The 16,929-nt window shown below is 30.0% G+C and overlaps 1 protein-coding gene across 1 annotated transcript; it reads left to right on the top strand.

The window, feature by feature from the left end:
• The first annotated feature begins 13,461 nt into the window (after positions 1 to 13,461).
• On the top strand, positions 13,462 to 15,717 carry LOC121127556 (uncharacterized). Its single transcript, XM_040722967.2, has 2 exons — positions 13,462 to 14,051; positions 14,121 to 15,717. Exons 1-2 carry the CDS (start codon positions 13,812 to 13,814, stop codon positions 15,210 to 15,212), a joined length of 1,332 nt encoding a protein of 443 aa, XP_040578901.1. The 5' UTR covers positions 13,462 to 13,811; the 3' UTR covers positions 15,213 to 15,717.
• Positions 15,718 to 16,929: the final 1,212 nt, after the last annotated feature.

The following is a 16,929-nucleotide window of genomic DNA, read 5'->3' as shown; positions in this document are numbered from 1 at the left end:
AGTTAAAAATACCATTTTGCTATCAGGGGTGTCCACAGAACTATAGTTGTGGGAAGGGGGATTTGTTACTAATAAATTTTTTAGAAAAAAAATTCGGATATTAAATTTAAAAAAAAATCAAATAATAAATTATCTTGTAAATATCAAAAATTCATATTTTTTTTTTTTTTTTGGGTTGGGAGCTATTATTTTCATAACTTAGAAGTAATAAATAGTTAAATACCTCTAATAAGTAAGAATCGGAATTGCAAATTAAACATTATTATGCCAATGCTAATCCTGATTCCAGAAAACAGAATTCTCCGATTCCAATTCCGATTAATCGTTCCATCATTAATTTAAACATATCAGAAATTGGTTTTGAGTTGTCTTTTCTTTTTTTCCTGAAAAATTAGGTTTTTTGTAATTTAGTCAAGCATTTTTTTGGTACACACTCTGTATATTAGTCATATCCCTCAACTTCTCTATAAAAAGAAAAGAGAAGGAAGGCCTGAAGTAAACTGGTAGTTATTTAATTACGTCATTTATTCCCAACTGTGAAACTATTTTTTATTAAAGTATAGGGAGATGTTTATTGTAGATTAGCAATAGTTAATTCATTTCAGACGATCAAGGTTCAGGAAACTAATGAGGCGCAATATGGGGAACAACAATGGAGATGCGAGAAAAAACAGTAATACCTCGTATAGTGAACCACTTGATTACAAAGTGCTATTTACTATGGATTTTATTTAAAAAAATGAAATTCAAAATTTACAATTTTGTCAAAAAAAATTCAGAGATTAAATTTTTTGTAAAAAAATTTCACTAATTCAAAGTTATTCTCAAAAAAAAAAAAAAAAAAAATTGGGGTAAAAAATATCAAAAATAATCCAGAGCTGTTTAGAAAAAACTGCATTTTTCCTAACAAATTTAAAAAAATAACTTGCAAATTAAAAATTTTTTGGACAAAAAATTCAAGTCAAAAACTCATAGTTATTATTAAAATCAAAAATTTATAACTATTAAGAAAAATAAAATTTTATGGAAAAACTTTAAAAAATCCAGAACTATTGAGAAAAACTGTAATTGTTAGAGCAAATTTATAAAAATAACTTTCGAATTATTTCAAGTCAAAAATTCAATGTTATTCACAAAAAATAATTAAATAAAAAAAAAAAATTCAAAAATCCATAGTAATTCTCAAAAAGCTATAAATTTTGTGGAAAAAAAATCCAAAAATTCAAAGCTGTCTAGAAAAAACTGTAATTTTTTGCGAAAAAAATTCTAAAATGAAATTTGAAATATAAAATTTTTCGAAATAAAATTAACAATTAAATTTTTGGGAAAAAAGTTTCAAGTCAAAAATTCATATTATTTTTATTTTTTAGTAAACTTTCTAGTAAGAATAAAAAATTACTTAATTGGGAGAGGCTACAGTTCCTCCAGCCCTCCCCCTATAGACACCCCTGTTACTTGAGTAATTGGGAGGTACAGGGCGCTGTAACAAAACACTGATTTCTTTATAATTTGTTGTAATATAAGTAGCAGTAGGGTGGTCGTGATTTCATGGTAGAGGGGAAATTCTAAAATTTTGTCTAAAAATTTATTAAGTCGCTATTATGCATTTTAGCTCTTCAGTTTTTATTATTACGATTTTTGAAAATCACTTAATTGCTTCAATTTTGAATATACAAAAAATAAATTATTCAAATCATTTTCATAATTTAAAAATTACAAAAAAATTTCCTTTATTTTGAATTTTTAACCCCTGTTTTCTCATTAAATTTTTCTTCCAAAATAATAATTTTTCCTAGCCCAAAACAGGCCCTCCAGTCTCCTCTTCTGCGGACGCTCCTCAATCTGTTTAAAATATTGAAATATATCTGCCAAATATTATTAATATTATATTCTGGTTATTTGGAGGTTAAAAAAGAATTATTTTAGCTTTATACATTATACCCCTCCCCCTGCTTAAAAAAAAGTTTTTGTACGAGAAGGAAAGGTTTCGTATAGTTTTATTCAATTTCACACATATTGAAGAACAAAAACAATTGTTGAAAAAAACCTGATCTCACAACTTGTTAAATGGCATGTAATTGCGTATTTAAATATAACTACATAATAAGTAAATCCACAAAAATGAGGCCATGCAAGGAATTGAGGAATGCAATTGTAATAACTATGATAAAAACATAACATAAATCAAATTCTATTCTTATCTTTTGACAAAAATTTATGTACGTAGAAATGCAATTGACCCACTAACACCTAGAAAAAAGTACATAACTGCCTTGCCTATTATAACATATCCAAAAAAATTAATTTTTCAAATTACTTGTGAACGTCTCTGAATTTTATAATTTTTTTCCAAAATTTAATTTTTTTTTGAATAGCTATGAATTTTTGAAATTTATTTCCGAAAAATTCAATTTTTTGCGAATAATTTTGGATTTTGTATTTATTTTTTGCAAAAAAATTTCAACAAGAAATTTCATTTTTGAATTTATTTTACAAAAAAATTTATTATTTGAAATTTTTTTCCAAATAAAGTAACTTTTTGGGAATAGCTGTAGATTGTTGAAATTTGTCTGTAACAAATTCAATTTTTTGGGAATTGCTTTGGATTTTTGAAAATTTTTTTGGAGTAAATTTAATATTTTTCAGATAACTTTGGAATTTTGATTATTTATTTTGCAAAAAATTTAATATTTTTTAATAAAATTCTTGAAATTTTTATACAAAAAATTAAAATTCTTCTAAAGTGGTGTAGATTTTTCATTTTTCTTCTTCATTGGTATTTGTTCAATTATTCATACTAGAAAAGACTCATTGATTAACAAACAGGTATAATATTTCAGGTAAGAGTATAAGGCAACATTTTTCCAACAGAAAACAAACATTTCACACGTTTTATAGTAATAAATATTGCATATTTAGATTTAAAAATTCAGAACGAATATCAATTTTAACCAAAAATAAACAATAACCACGTATTAATCTTATTTATTCATATATTGAGGGAAAATATTTTTGAGGCAAAATGTCCTAAGGCGAAATAGTTTGAGGCAACAGAACCGAGCACCATATTTATTATAGATAGACACGGACTGATGTCAAAATGTTAGGCTACTGAAAAGAACGTGAAATTTACCGGCGTTTAGCGGAAGGCACGTTTAAAGAAGAAAAAAAAAACCGAAATTTTTTTGTATGCTCAACGTTGAACGATGAACGCTGAAAATTGAATCTAAAATTAAGCATTCCGTTTCAATTATTTTTGCACCATTTATTCTTAGAATTGAAATTACTGGCACGACTAATGTTTTTACACACACACACATCTAAAACTGAACACTCCTTTAAATTTTATGGCTTGAGGGCTTGACGAGGGGTTCTCTCGTAGACCTTAAGGCCAAGATCTTTCTTAACTAGCCGGTCCATGGTCCTTCTGCTGACGTTGAACTCCCTGGAGGGACCGCTGACGGTGACATTGCCACTCTTGTCTTCTACAGACTTTTTCACGGCAGCAACTATTTCGTCCGACCTTCGATGCCTTGACTTAGATCTTGTGGTCGCCTCAGGAGTCCCTTTGGCTAGCACTCTGTAAACGGTGGTGCGGCTGCAGTTCAGAACCTTGCCAATTTCAGTGGAAGTTTTTCCCCGCGTGGAAAGTTCCAAAATGGCGACTCGACGTCTCTCCCTATTATCGGCTGTTGTTTCACGTTTGCTATTTAGATTTTGCTAGAGTTTTGTTTATAACTAGTCAAGACCCTTGCCTCGAAGTAGTTTCAACTCAATAAAATCACGAATATGTGCAGTGCGTAAAATTTAAGCGAGTTTTCAGTTTTAGACGTGCACACCTGTATTAGTGTCTTTCAACTTCTTTTCAAAGTTTCACAAGAATTAAATGTTTCCAAAAAGGTTTATATACATATATTTTTACATTTCAACTATTTTTCATTCAAATACTATTTTCTAATTAATTTTTTTTTGTTAAAATCTAAAAATATATATTCCTCAGCTGGTCAGGTCAAATTTAAAAACTAAACGCAACGGTTTAAATATACATTGAATAAAACAATATATTACGCAAAATAAAAACCTGAAACACAGAGTTTCAAAAATCCTTGGCTATTCACAAAAAAATTGAAAAATTAAATTCTTTGGAAAAAATAAAATTTATATTTAAAACATATTTTTTTTTAAGATTTGAAAAATTAATTTTTTTATAAAAATTACAAAAAATAATTTTTTTTTAAATTTCCAATAAAGTTTAATAAAATTCCTTTACAAAAATCCACAGCTATTCACAAAAAAATTAAAATATTATATTTTTTTGTGAAAAAAGTTTAAAAATACATAGTTATTCACAAATAATTAATTTTTTTGGAAAAAAATTTCAAAAATTCTCAGCTATTTATACAAAATTATTATTTTTCGAAATAAATTTCAAAAATCTACAGTAACTCATAAAAAAATTAACTTTTTTCGAAAAAAAATTAAAATGTTAGATTTTTTGCTTTGCTGCGTAATGTGCCCGGATGGCCTTTTTATTTAAGAAAATAAATACTTAAAAAATAATACCACTATGTACCCTAAATAGTATTCATCCTGACCAAAAAAATGTCAAGTAAAAAGGAAAAATTCCTGCAGAGGCCCCTGATTTATTCATGCATCTAAGTGTGCGTACTCTGGGCATTAATCATTTCCTGGCTACAAATATATATTGTGCAATTTTCCTTTTTTCTAATTGCATCATATAAAATATCAAAGCAAATATCGAAATTTCTTGAATTTTTTTTTTCAATACAGATACAATGGAGATATTGTATATGTTGTTCAATATATTGGTTTTCTAATTTAGATCCAATATATCTGCTCATGTCTAATTCTGGGCACAAAGTGTAATAATCTATGTTAAAACTCATTGAACAACTTAATCCTTGAGTGACAAAGTGCTTTAGATGTGTTTAATAAAAAACATCTGTCTTCTTAGAATTAAGTTGCTAATCATTTTGTTTTTTGTCAAGTCAATTGAGTCAATAGGAATCACGGAACAATTGATTTTATCCCACTAAGAAATTACACTTTGTTTTTTTGTCTGGTATCGATTTTTCTATTACTCTAGACTCTTATTAGTGTTTGAACGTTTTGATTGGTTGAAACTTCAATTAGTTCTGGTTAAATTGATCAAATCTCTATTTATTTGTTAAATGATGAATCATTATTCTACAATAGTACGAATAGTTCCACAATTGATAATGTTTAGCTAGTCCAACCAGGAGTTACAATTATAACTACACAACAAATCCTCATGGCAACTCTTTGTCTTTGTTGGACACACGCAAATGTTTTAAACCCGTTTTGTATACGTCAATAGTATGCAGTAGAAAATGAAGTTCACTCTGCAGAAATAAAATAACAATGACAACAGATTGGGAAAAGAAAATTCACTCTTCAACTAAAAACAAACCTGTGAGCTAATAAATGCACCCGATTTTAGTCACTATTTTGACCTTATTTTGGTATGCATGGCTCTTAACTTACTGAAACTCATCTCTGCGTCACAATTTACAATAGGTAAATTTTCTCCCAAAATTTGCTTAGTCTAGACCCATATCCATTTACACCTCTCACGGTAATACTGGGCGAATATGGGCACACAACACGACAAGGGGGTTGGAAGTACGCTATATTCAACAAGTACAGACTCAGTTTAATTTGAAGTTGAAGTTGGTTAACTTCAACAAATGATTTTGGTGAATTCTATGGCAAGAAAAAATTGATGGCCCCTTTAGTCTCATGTTAGGGATCCATGTGGGAGCAAGTTTTTTACTCCTTCCTCCCTCATGTCCGTATTTGGTCCGGAAGGTGCGTAGGAGGAGGGCTGGAAGGGGTGTAGCCTCTTCCAAACTTGAAAAAAAAAACAAATTTTCAATTTTTTTTGGGAAAAAATTAATAATGGAAATTTTTTTCAAAAAAAATTGATATTTGAATTTTTTTTCAAAAAATTTTATTTTTTCTGAAAAGCTATGGACTTTTGAAATTTTTGGTAAAAAGCTGTGGATTTTTGAACTTTTTATCCAAAAAATGTAATTTTTCAAAAAAATAAATCCAAAAATGTAATTTCTCAATTTTTTTTTGTAAACAAATGATTACTTTTTAAATTTTTTGCCAAAAAAGGTGATAGTAGAAATTTTTTTCGAATAAAAAGTTTTTGTATTTCTTGTTCCTCCCTCCTTCATGTTCGTATTTGGTCCGGAGCGTGCGTAAGGGGGTGGGCTGGAGGGATTGTCCAAATATCCATATTTAAAAAAAAAAAAAAAAAATATTCAATTTTTTTTTCAAAAAGTTTTATATCTGAAATTTAATTTTTGAATATTTTTTCAAAAAATGTAATTCTTTGTGACAACTGTGGATTTTTGAAACCATTTTCCCAAATAATTAATTTTTTTGTAAACAGTTGTTGATTTTTGAATTTTTTATTAAAAAAATTCGAAAAACCTAGCCCACTATAATATAATCTTGCAAACACCCAAATTGGAACTTATAATGAATACTGTAGGAAGAAAGGTCCATTAAATCAAATAAAGATTTTTGTATCACGTCTTTACTTTTATTGTATACGTTTCTTCTGAAAAGAAACAAAAAAATGCTCTAAATCATTGAGTAATAAGTCAATTCTGCCCCCATTCTTCCCAACCTTAGGGTTATTACTCAATATTTATTGAGAATAGTTGGAATTCTAATAGCTGTATCAACCAATCAACCCTCAGAACACTGAATAGAAGAAAAGAAGTAGAAAAAAGAGGAGCTGACAACAAAATAAATTCTTTTTGTGATAGTTATTTAACACCGTGATATATCAATAACAAAAATCGAATTAATGATTATTACTATTTAATGACTTCCATTAAGATTTTCTTTGAAGAAGCCGAGCAACAATTTCCCATTAAACATTTTTTTGCAGACTTCTTAAAGCAAACACAGCCTCTAATAAATGTACCGGGTGGTCCATTGAAATCTATACTCTTACTAATTCAATAATTAATGAAGACTGAGTGATTGAAATTACTTCATATATCGATATATTAGTTACAAACTTGAGTACTCTAGCTTACGTTCTATCCGAGAAAATGACACTTGAATGTGATTAACGTATTTCCATTTGCGCACTCAAAGCAGTTGGGGTTCTCCAAGACCACTGTCTACGCCTTCAGCAAGTCCGAAACGTTGGAGAGGAATAAGGGTTCTGTCAAAAAGGACAAACTAGGCCCAAAGGAGTAAAAGAAAACAGCCCAGGCCAATCCCCTTAAGTCCATAAGGGCCTATACAAGAGATATCGGACTTCCACACCAGACTGTCCAGAGAACTATCAAAGAAATTGGTGGAGAGGCCACTTTTGACACCCACAATGAATGAATCCCATCAACTTTTAGGTGCTGTCATCCAAAAACCGAGGTCCTCAAAGCCATTGTCAGCTAGTACTGGGACACCATGACAGAGGAATACATCTGCAGCGGGTGCCCATCATTGCTGCTAAGGGCGGCTACATTAATAGAGCTTCGATACACATAAATTTATAGTATCGATTTCGTTTAAATTATAATGTTAATGAATAAATTGCTTCTTGTTGAATTTTAAAATTTAAAGTGTTTAGATTTTAATGGATCACTCGGTATTATAAGGCTTTACACGCTATTCACATTATTTTATGAAAAATTGTATTTATTTTTACCTTGATAGTTGTCATTGTACAATAATAAATCTATGTACCTCTCCTGCATGGTGTTTGTTCATGGTCTACTAACCATTTATGTACATTAGACTGTCTTGTTTTCGGATGAATATTTTTCTCTTTCTGCACAAATAACTATTTTTCTGGGAACATAAAAAAACTGACTTTGGTAAAGTTTGAGGCCTCTCAGGGCATTATTGGCGTGGTACAGGACAATTTAGTTTGTTTTAAGAGTTTGCAGTTTCCCTAATTTTAATAACTTATTACCCAAAATAATGTTCCTCCTTTTTGGTCAACAACTATTTTTTTGACGAGGGTCAAATTTGGATTTGTTATGTTTGATAAAACAAGGAAACTGCGAATGGGTATCTGTAGGGGATGGATTGGAGGGGTTGTAGACTCCCCAAATAAAGGAATTTGTGTTTTTTTTTGGTTAGAAAATTTAATTTTTCAAAACTTTTTCTATCAACAACTAGGAATTTTTGAAATTTTTTCTAAGTTGGACATAAATAAGTACTAAAAACAAAATAAAAAATACTTAATATTTATTTACTTGTTACATACTAAAAAAAGTTTATTGAATAAAATTTATTGTAATCGGAAAAAAGTAAAAAAGTAGTTTTATTTTAAAAATATAGAATAATATAATTTGCAAAATAAATAGAAAATCCTTAATTATTTATTTATATGTGTATACTGTCAATTAAATTAAAAAAATTATAAAATATTTTTGTCTTTTCATAGAACATAATTGTAATATGATTTTTTTATTTGGTCTTCTTTTGACTAGCAGTTCTGGTTCTGAGCTTTAATGAACAAGCCAATTTCTTTCGTTGTTGTTTTTTGTGTAATTGCTGCGATTTCCAATTTTTTTTTTCGTCGCCAGGGCGATACAGTTGTATTAAAGTTCCAAATAGCCAAGGGTTCTTATGGATATGGAAAAGTGGTTTTATGCACCAGACAACGTAAATAAAAGAAGGAAAGGGTGGGGTAAATTATTGACCCAGGTCCACGACAAAGCCTTTCTGAGTCCTATAATATGCTAATTATTATATTTCTGAAGCTAGGGTTTTAGCCTCATCTCACGGCTCCCACTTTGAAAACCATTGTTTTAAGCAACCTTAGTTTTCGAGGCCCCTGTTGGAACTTGGTGTATTACGCATTCTGCGTATAAAGTAACTTCAGCCCTATTTGTATATATCTAATAATCATTTCATGGGCCTAAATTTTCTAGCAACGCCCCTTGTTTTAAGTCCCTGTAACCAAACTAAGCCTTTATAAAAAAGAACCGAGTCCGAACGGAGAATAATGGAGATTAACCAAGCCCGATACCGAAACCCATGAAATGAAAGAACTGAGACCGGGACGGATATAACCGCTGAACCTGAACTGGGCGCAACCTTTCTTCTCCTTCACCTGAATTTTGATATTTTTCAAATAATGTCAAAAACCGAGCCCCCTACAAAAAAAAAAAAAATCTGTGGACAACCCTGTAGAGGGTAACAGTTTTTGATGGGACAGAAAAAATATTTTAAGAGGTCATTACCAACATCTTGTGATCCATGATTATTTTGGATTTGATTAACTTTATAAAATAGCAAACGCTCTAATGTACAAACATATGAAAAGAAGTTGAATACATCCAAATGACGTCATGCTCGCCATGTGTCATCATCATCACCCCTCTGATATCAAAATCATCATGAAGAAAAATAATTTACGTTTTTTAATTAATTTTTTTTTCACCTTGGTTCTAGCTACGAGAACGTTCGTTCACAAGAGACCATACACCGTAGAGACACATGAAACATGCATGACTTTGTGTACACAGAATAATAATAATAAAGAAATATCCACCCACTGTAAAAAAACAGCTAAAAACATAAGACATAAAAGTGTGAATAAATCATAAAGAAAGTAAAGATTGCCAAAAAAAAAAAAAAAAAAAAAAATAACAATCATTCTTTTTATAAAAATATGACATCATGTTATTTTTAGGCCTGCTTTGTTTCATTACTCTCTAGTCTCTACTAATACTTTTATTATGCATATTTATAGGTACTAGTGTTAAGACTTGGTTCGAGACTGGTTCGGTATTAAATCATTTTTTTAGAATGATTAAGTGAGATATTTTGATCCACACTGTAGACCGAAATTTAATCGTTTTCAAATCGGTCATCATCATTTTTTTGTCTTACCCTACGGACAGATATACTTTTATTGTATATCGCAACCTTTTTTGCAAAAAAAGACAGAAAAAAGGCACAAAATTGGTTGGTATTGAGTCATTTTCGGTCCTATTTTTTTTTTTTTTTACCATTCAACGGTCCTAAGGACTGATACATCGGTCTTTCCGTCCTACGGACCTTGCTACTTCACTACTTTATTTTCTTCACTCATAGAATTGAAGAATATAACCACTAGGAAAATAATGACTGATATTTAGAAACGAATGATAATACGTTCTAGTCACACTTGTCTCTTCTTAAGAGGTTATGAATTATGACATAACTTCAGCGACTGAAATGACGTAGTTAGTAGTAACTACGTAATTTCAGGGGTTGTAGTTTCTAGCAAAGACTGATAAGACCCATCCTAGGACTGCAGTTTTATATACCAATCTAGCACTAGTAATGGGGCGTGAGCGTTGTTTACTTATATTCATTTGTAAACAAGACAACATAGAGCGACACCGTTTGCAGGAAAGTAATAGAACTCCCTGAATGATAATATTATTTAATTTAATTTTAATTTTTGAGATTAGCTATATATTTTCAAAAATATAACTTTTTGTGAATTGCTGTGGATCTTATAATATTTTTTTCCAAGAAATTTAATATTTGAATTTTTTTTTTTGTAAAAATTCATTTTTTCGAATTTTTTTTATAAGAAAAATTTAATTTGTGAATTTTTTTTCTAAAAAATTCCAAAAATCAAGCCACCTGCGGACGTCCCTGAGTATATATATAAAATATACCTATTTTAATTTATTTGAGTAATTATATAAAGACGTTGATAATTTTGGGAGCTAATTATCTCCCCAAATTATGAAAGCTAGAAATGACCCTACTGTATTGTTAACTATGCAATGGTTATTATAAATTAGACTGTATTTTTGGTCAACAATTGATTTTTCTACTATTCATGTCTCTTATGAACGTTGATACACTGAGTTCGAACGACAACAAAATGCACTTCGTAATGTATAATGTATCAGTAACTTTTTCTTCCAAAGGAATACAAAAGAGGTAAAAAAATAAATGTTTTCCAGACCGAAAACCAACACTAATATTATATATACATTTCCATATGTCATTTTGCTTACAGCACGACGGAAGAAAAATAAGATATTGACGTGGGTTTCAAGATATTACGAAGCTAGAGTAATATTATAGTCAAGGAAAGAGAATTGTATAGAAGATATAATAAGATCATATAAGCAAGCTAGAAAAATTTCAAATATTGAATCAAAAAAATTGAATATTGAATTTAAAAACATTTAATATTAAATTTAAAAAATCAAAAATCAAAATTTTTAGGCTATTCACAGAAAATAAAGTTTTTTGGGAAAACAATTCAAAAATTAAATTAAAATTATTCAAAAATCCATAGTTATTCTAAAAAAAAATTTATAAGATTCAACTTTTTGCTCTTATACATAATTTGCCCGAATGATCTCTTTTTAAATTTTTCTCTCTATTTTTGTGTAAAATTTTTTCATCCTGACAGAACGAAATTCATGTAAAATGTCAAAATTCTTTAATTTAAAATATTTATTGGGATTTTCTTCTTTTCTTGATTTGTGTTTAATATTGATTTTATATTGACGCACCGTGCATGTACTTTTGTATTTTAATTGAATTCATGGATCTCTATGTAAAGATTTATTGTGAAAAAAAAAAAAAGTTTTATTGTAGGTTCAATAACAGATCTGTATAGTTTTTGACGCCTAGACTATTAGGAATATTAACACTCTCCCTTCGTTGGTTCATCCAGAGACGTATAAGGAGTTGGAAGGGTATGGGCGAATAATTGAAAACTATTTATCAATTTAAATTAGTCAAATTATATAAACAAATGATTCTTATTATCTCTATAGAGGCTACAGAAATTGCACTGGAAATAGCTAAAAATGAATCGTCAAATTAACTAAATTAGAAATTGATAGATTCAATTTGAAAGAAGAAATATTGGGGACAATATTAGTCCATTTAATCAAATAAAGGCTCTAAACTAAACAGGGGTGTCTGCAGGGGCTGGGATAGAGGGACTGTACTGCCCCTTCTCAAATTGATAATTTTTTTTAAAATAGAAAATTTAATATTGTTTTTTTCTAGTTCGAAACATTTAATATTTGAAATTTAATTTAATAGTTCAATTTTTTCCCCATGAAATTGAATTTTTGAAATTTTTTCGAAAAAAATTTGATCATCAATGAATAGCTATGGGTTTTTTAAAAAAATCTCAAAAAACAAACAAATTTGAACTTTTTTTTATAGTGCCATATAATTTTTGAAATTATTTTCCAAAAAATTTATTGTTTTGAGAGTAGCTATGGATTTTTGAAATTTATTTTCCAAAATTTTTAATATTTGATTTTTTTTCCAAAATTTCAAGAAAATTTAATTTTTTTGTAAGCACCTGTTTATTTTTGAAATTTGATCCCAAAAATTAAATTTTTTATAAACAGCAGGTAGTTTTTGAAATTTGATCACAAAAAAATTTTTTTTTTTTGTAAATAGCTGTGGATTTTTGATTTTTTCTTTTGAATTTTAATATTTGAAATTTTTTGTGAACGGCTTAGTATTTATGAAAAAATATTTACACAAAATTAAATTTTTTGAAAATGACAATATATTTCTGAAATTGTTTTCCAAAAAATTTAATTTTTCAAATTATTTTCCAAGTAATTTAAATTTTTTGATTTAAAAAAAAAAAATCCAAAAACCAAGCAACATAGTCAATAGCTATGGATTTTTAAAGAAAATTTCAAAAGAAAATCATATTTGAATTTTTTGTTTAATTTTTTTTTATATATTTGCCATCCAATTTTTGTAATTGTTTACACTTGTACACAAAATTAAATTTATAAAAATTGTAATTTATTTCTGAAATTGTTTTCAAAAATATTTAATTTTTTGTTTTTTTAAAAAAAATCCCCCCCCCCCAAAAAATAAATAAATATATTTAGTCCTGCAGACGCCCCTACCAAAGCCAAAATCTGTGGTTATTTTAACTCATCCCACACATTTGAGTACACCACCCATAACTGACTCATATACATCTTTGAAATATTTAGTTATAACTATATATTAAGTAAAAAAATAAATTAGGATTTTCTCCCTTCTTAATTTTTAACAAGATTGTTTTTATACTAACGTACGACACATATGTACAAAGTATGATCTTCTTACAGGTGCATCCTCCGAAAAAGAGAAGGGGGAAACGATTGTACGCATTTTAAAATGAGATGTTTTTGAAGTTATTTTTAATTTTGTATCTCCTTTAAAATTAGGTATTATTAGTTGATAAATCCGCCAACGAAACGGAGAAGAAAAGCCTAGAAAAACAAGGAGGCAGGGGGGGGGGAGATTTAAAAGGACGAGGTGGGGATGATGGAGGGGGTTAAGAGCTTATTATTACAGACAGAGCAACAATAATAAACTACGTCAATAAGGTACGTAGTTGAATCTTATCAATACTAGCTGTAGAAGTATAATAGCAAAAAAACGGAAAACTAACATGATGCTTAGGCAAGCGCGCAAAGGACGAACGATCCTACTTGCTACACTTTTCCTTCTAGACTGTATGCTTGCTTGCTTGCTTCTCCTTCCTACATAGTAATATATTTAACATGCTACGATGTGAGTCACACAAATTATATATTACGACGAGAGTAGAGGAATTCTTCTAATATTTGGTGTAGGAAGTTGAAATACTCATCTCCTGCTCTTCCACTGCATACACCACCATACAGTATACAGTCACTACGTCTATATGTAATTTTTTGGTTGAATTGGTGCGTGCGAGAGTGTCTGTAGAAAAACTGGCCGGACGAGAGTTTCCTACCAATTTTGGAAAAGATGATGATTTTATGAGGGATTGGATGAGAGAGAAGCAGTTGGCCTTCAAACAGTTTGAGGAAGACACACGACGGGCCTTTCGACAACACGGACGACAGCATTTCTCACTCTTACCTTCTCTGACTTCTACATCCACATTATTACCCGAACCAATAGCACGGGAATCATCATCATCTCAATTCCATAATCCAAACAACAGAATGCTAACTAGTCATCATCTCCCTGATTCTGAACTCTCGCCTAAAGCTAAGGTAAAAATTATTATCCTCTACTTAAATTAAATGCCATGACATTTAAAATAATTTCACCTCTTTATTCAGGTGTCTTATGACGAGTCCAAATTTCAAATTGAGCTCAATGTGAACGGCTTTAAGCCCGAGGATCTCTCCATTAAAACGGAGGGTGACGTTCTCATCATTCATGCCCGACATGAAAGTAAGAAAGAGACCGGTGGTAATTTCAAATCCAATGAATTTGAGCAACGATTCTCTCTTCCATCGGGTGTAAAGCCGGAATTGATCACTTCTCGTCTCTCTGAGACAGGTCTTCTCACTGTTACTGCTCCTCGAGAACATAATCAACATCATTTAGTCATGAACAGCGCTAATCCCATCTCTTACAGTAAGCCCATCATCACGACAGGCGGGAGCAGCAATAATCACAATAGTAGTCCCGGAAGCAAGATTGATGTCTTTAATCCAGGATTACCTGCTTCCAATGAGGAGGGCCTTCCACAGCCCAAAATCACCTATGAGGATGATAAAGTTACCATTTCCTTGGATTGTCGCAAATTTAGACCTGAGGAGTTGGACGTCAAAGTGGATGGCTCCAATATTGTCGTCATGGCCAAACAGGAGATCAAGGAATCAGGAGGCACTCGTAAAAGACTTTTTGAACAAAGTTTCTCCATGCCCAGCGGCGTCAAGCCCGAGAACATCCAATCCAACTTAACAAAAGATGGAGTCTTAATCATATCGGCAGCACGAGGCAACACCTCTGCCAGTATTAGCCATCAAAACATCGAGAGACACATGGACAACGTTCTCTCACCATCCAATTGGAATCGTCGTGAGTCCTTCCCTCAAGAGACTCATGACAATGACGTCAAAGTTCTAACGGATAATGATACCTATAAGATCAAGGTAGATGTTTCTTCCTATAAACCTGAGGAGCTAGTCATTAAAACCCTCGATAACTCAGTGCACATCAAGGCAAAACACGAAGAGAAAACTACGGATGGAAGATCCAGCTCTGTGAGACAATTCTCAAAAAGCTACACACTTCCCAAGGGTGTGAATCCAGAATCTGTTGTTTCGAGTCTTTCCAAAGAAGGCATTCTCACCGTCTCAGCACCCTTACCCACCAATAAACTAAATGACTCTGAGCGATTGGTCCCCATTAAACATTCATAAAATCAAGGGGCATACTTTGTCTTCTTATATATAATGATAATTATATTATTTAACAATATTATTATTTCTTCATTTAATTACTAATTGTTTTTTCTTAAGAAAAGTGTTATAATTACTACATATTTAAAATTTCCCTCCCGAATGAATTTCTAACAGATTGCTGCGAAAAATCCGGTGCCAGTTTATGTATAATGAGTAATAACATTATTGGGGGAATGAAAACGCGGATATTTTCTTCATTTAATTGAGTTTATAATTAATTAATTATCAATGTATTTCCTCATTTCTTTTGGAATCAAAACATTAAAAGCAGCAACTATGGCAGCATACTCGAGTTATAAGGAATTTATGTATATTGTTTAGTTTTTTGATCAAAAGCCGGTCATCATAAATTGTTTTGTTCGTGTGCCATATTAATTAATTAGCGTTCACACAATTGGTTCTTCTATTTATGTTTGTTTGTTAAGTCTATTCCTATATAAATATATATCTATATATTATTCTATTCGTTGGATCTTTCATTTGCAAAAGGGATTTTACAATATTCTGGGGAGACTTTTTTTTGTGTGCTCAATTACCTGAATTTGGTTGACTTCAAACACATCAAAATTTAAGACAGCATACCAAACTAAATTTCAAATTTATTTAAAGATTGTCAGGGGCGTCTATTGGATTTTATTTTTGACGGGTCTTAATTTTTGTTGGATGAGACAAAAAACTTATTAGAAAATAGTTGAGTTAAAAGTTTTGTGTTGTCCATTGAATTAAAACAAATGATATTTCTTTTTGGAAAGTAAATGTATTACCTGTTATAGCCTTTTAAACTTTTCCTACTATCCTAATTGAGACTCAATCCCCTCCAATCTACCCCCTGAAGACGTTCAAGATTATACTAGTCAGTCGTTTGTCCACAAATTGTACTTGAATGCAAACAAGAATAATTGAGCAAATAATATTTTGAATCAATCAAAATTGATCTTTTAAGGTGTCAAATAAATAACTCTAAATGTATTATAGGAAATTAAGATTTGATAAAGCTTATGATTAGTTATATGAATCAAAGAAATTCACTCTCAACAATATTTACAAGGCCCTGCCTTGCCTTAAAAACACGATTGTCAAAAATAAGCAGTTTTAGAAGAGCTTTGTAATAATGCATCATCTATCTAAAAAGGGAGATACTAATGGTTTTTCTAAAGAAAAGGTGGATAATAATTATAATTTATTTTCTAAAAATACATCGATTACATTTTTTAAAGAATTTAAATTTTTTTTTAAATAACTCAAATAATTGATTCACATTAAAAAAAGGCCATTGAATGTCTGAGCAAAAAAATCTGAAGATATTGGCTTTATTGAGATTCTGAAATGATGTAATGGAGGTAAAAGGTTCAAAACCACTTATTCTAATGTGTAAATAGATATAAAATAATAAAGAAGATTAAACAGTACGAGAGAAATTGCAATATTTGTGACGACTGACACCTTTTTACTGAGCATTACAATGTCTCAAATTTATCCTCAATGAGCTTTTGATTTTTACTAAAAAAAAAAAAAAATAATACTAGTCAAGGAATTTTTGCCCTTACATTAAATGTTGTTTTTTTGATAGCTTTTACCTCGAGACACAAGAAAATAACTATTTAGTCCAAAAATTTTGTTTCTGTGGTTTACAGAGAGCAAAACTATATCAAATATCAATAAGTAATAAAGGGTA

The sequence above is a fragment of the Lepeophtheirus salmonis genome, chromosome 13 (genome assembly GCF_016086655.4).
Source record: "Lepeophtheirus salmonis chromosome 13, UVic_Lsal_1.4, whole genome shotgun sequence".
Taxonomy (NCBI): domain Eukaryota; kingdom Metazoa; phylum Arthropoda; class Copepoda; order Siphonostomatoida; family Caligidae; genus Lepeophtheirus; species Lepeophtheirus salmonis.
The sequence above is the reverse complement of the archived record's forward strand: the minus strand, read 5'-3'. Positions and strand labels throughout refer to the sequence as shown.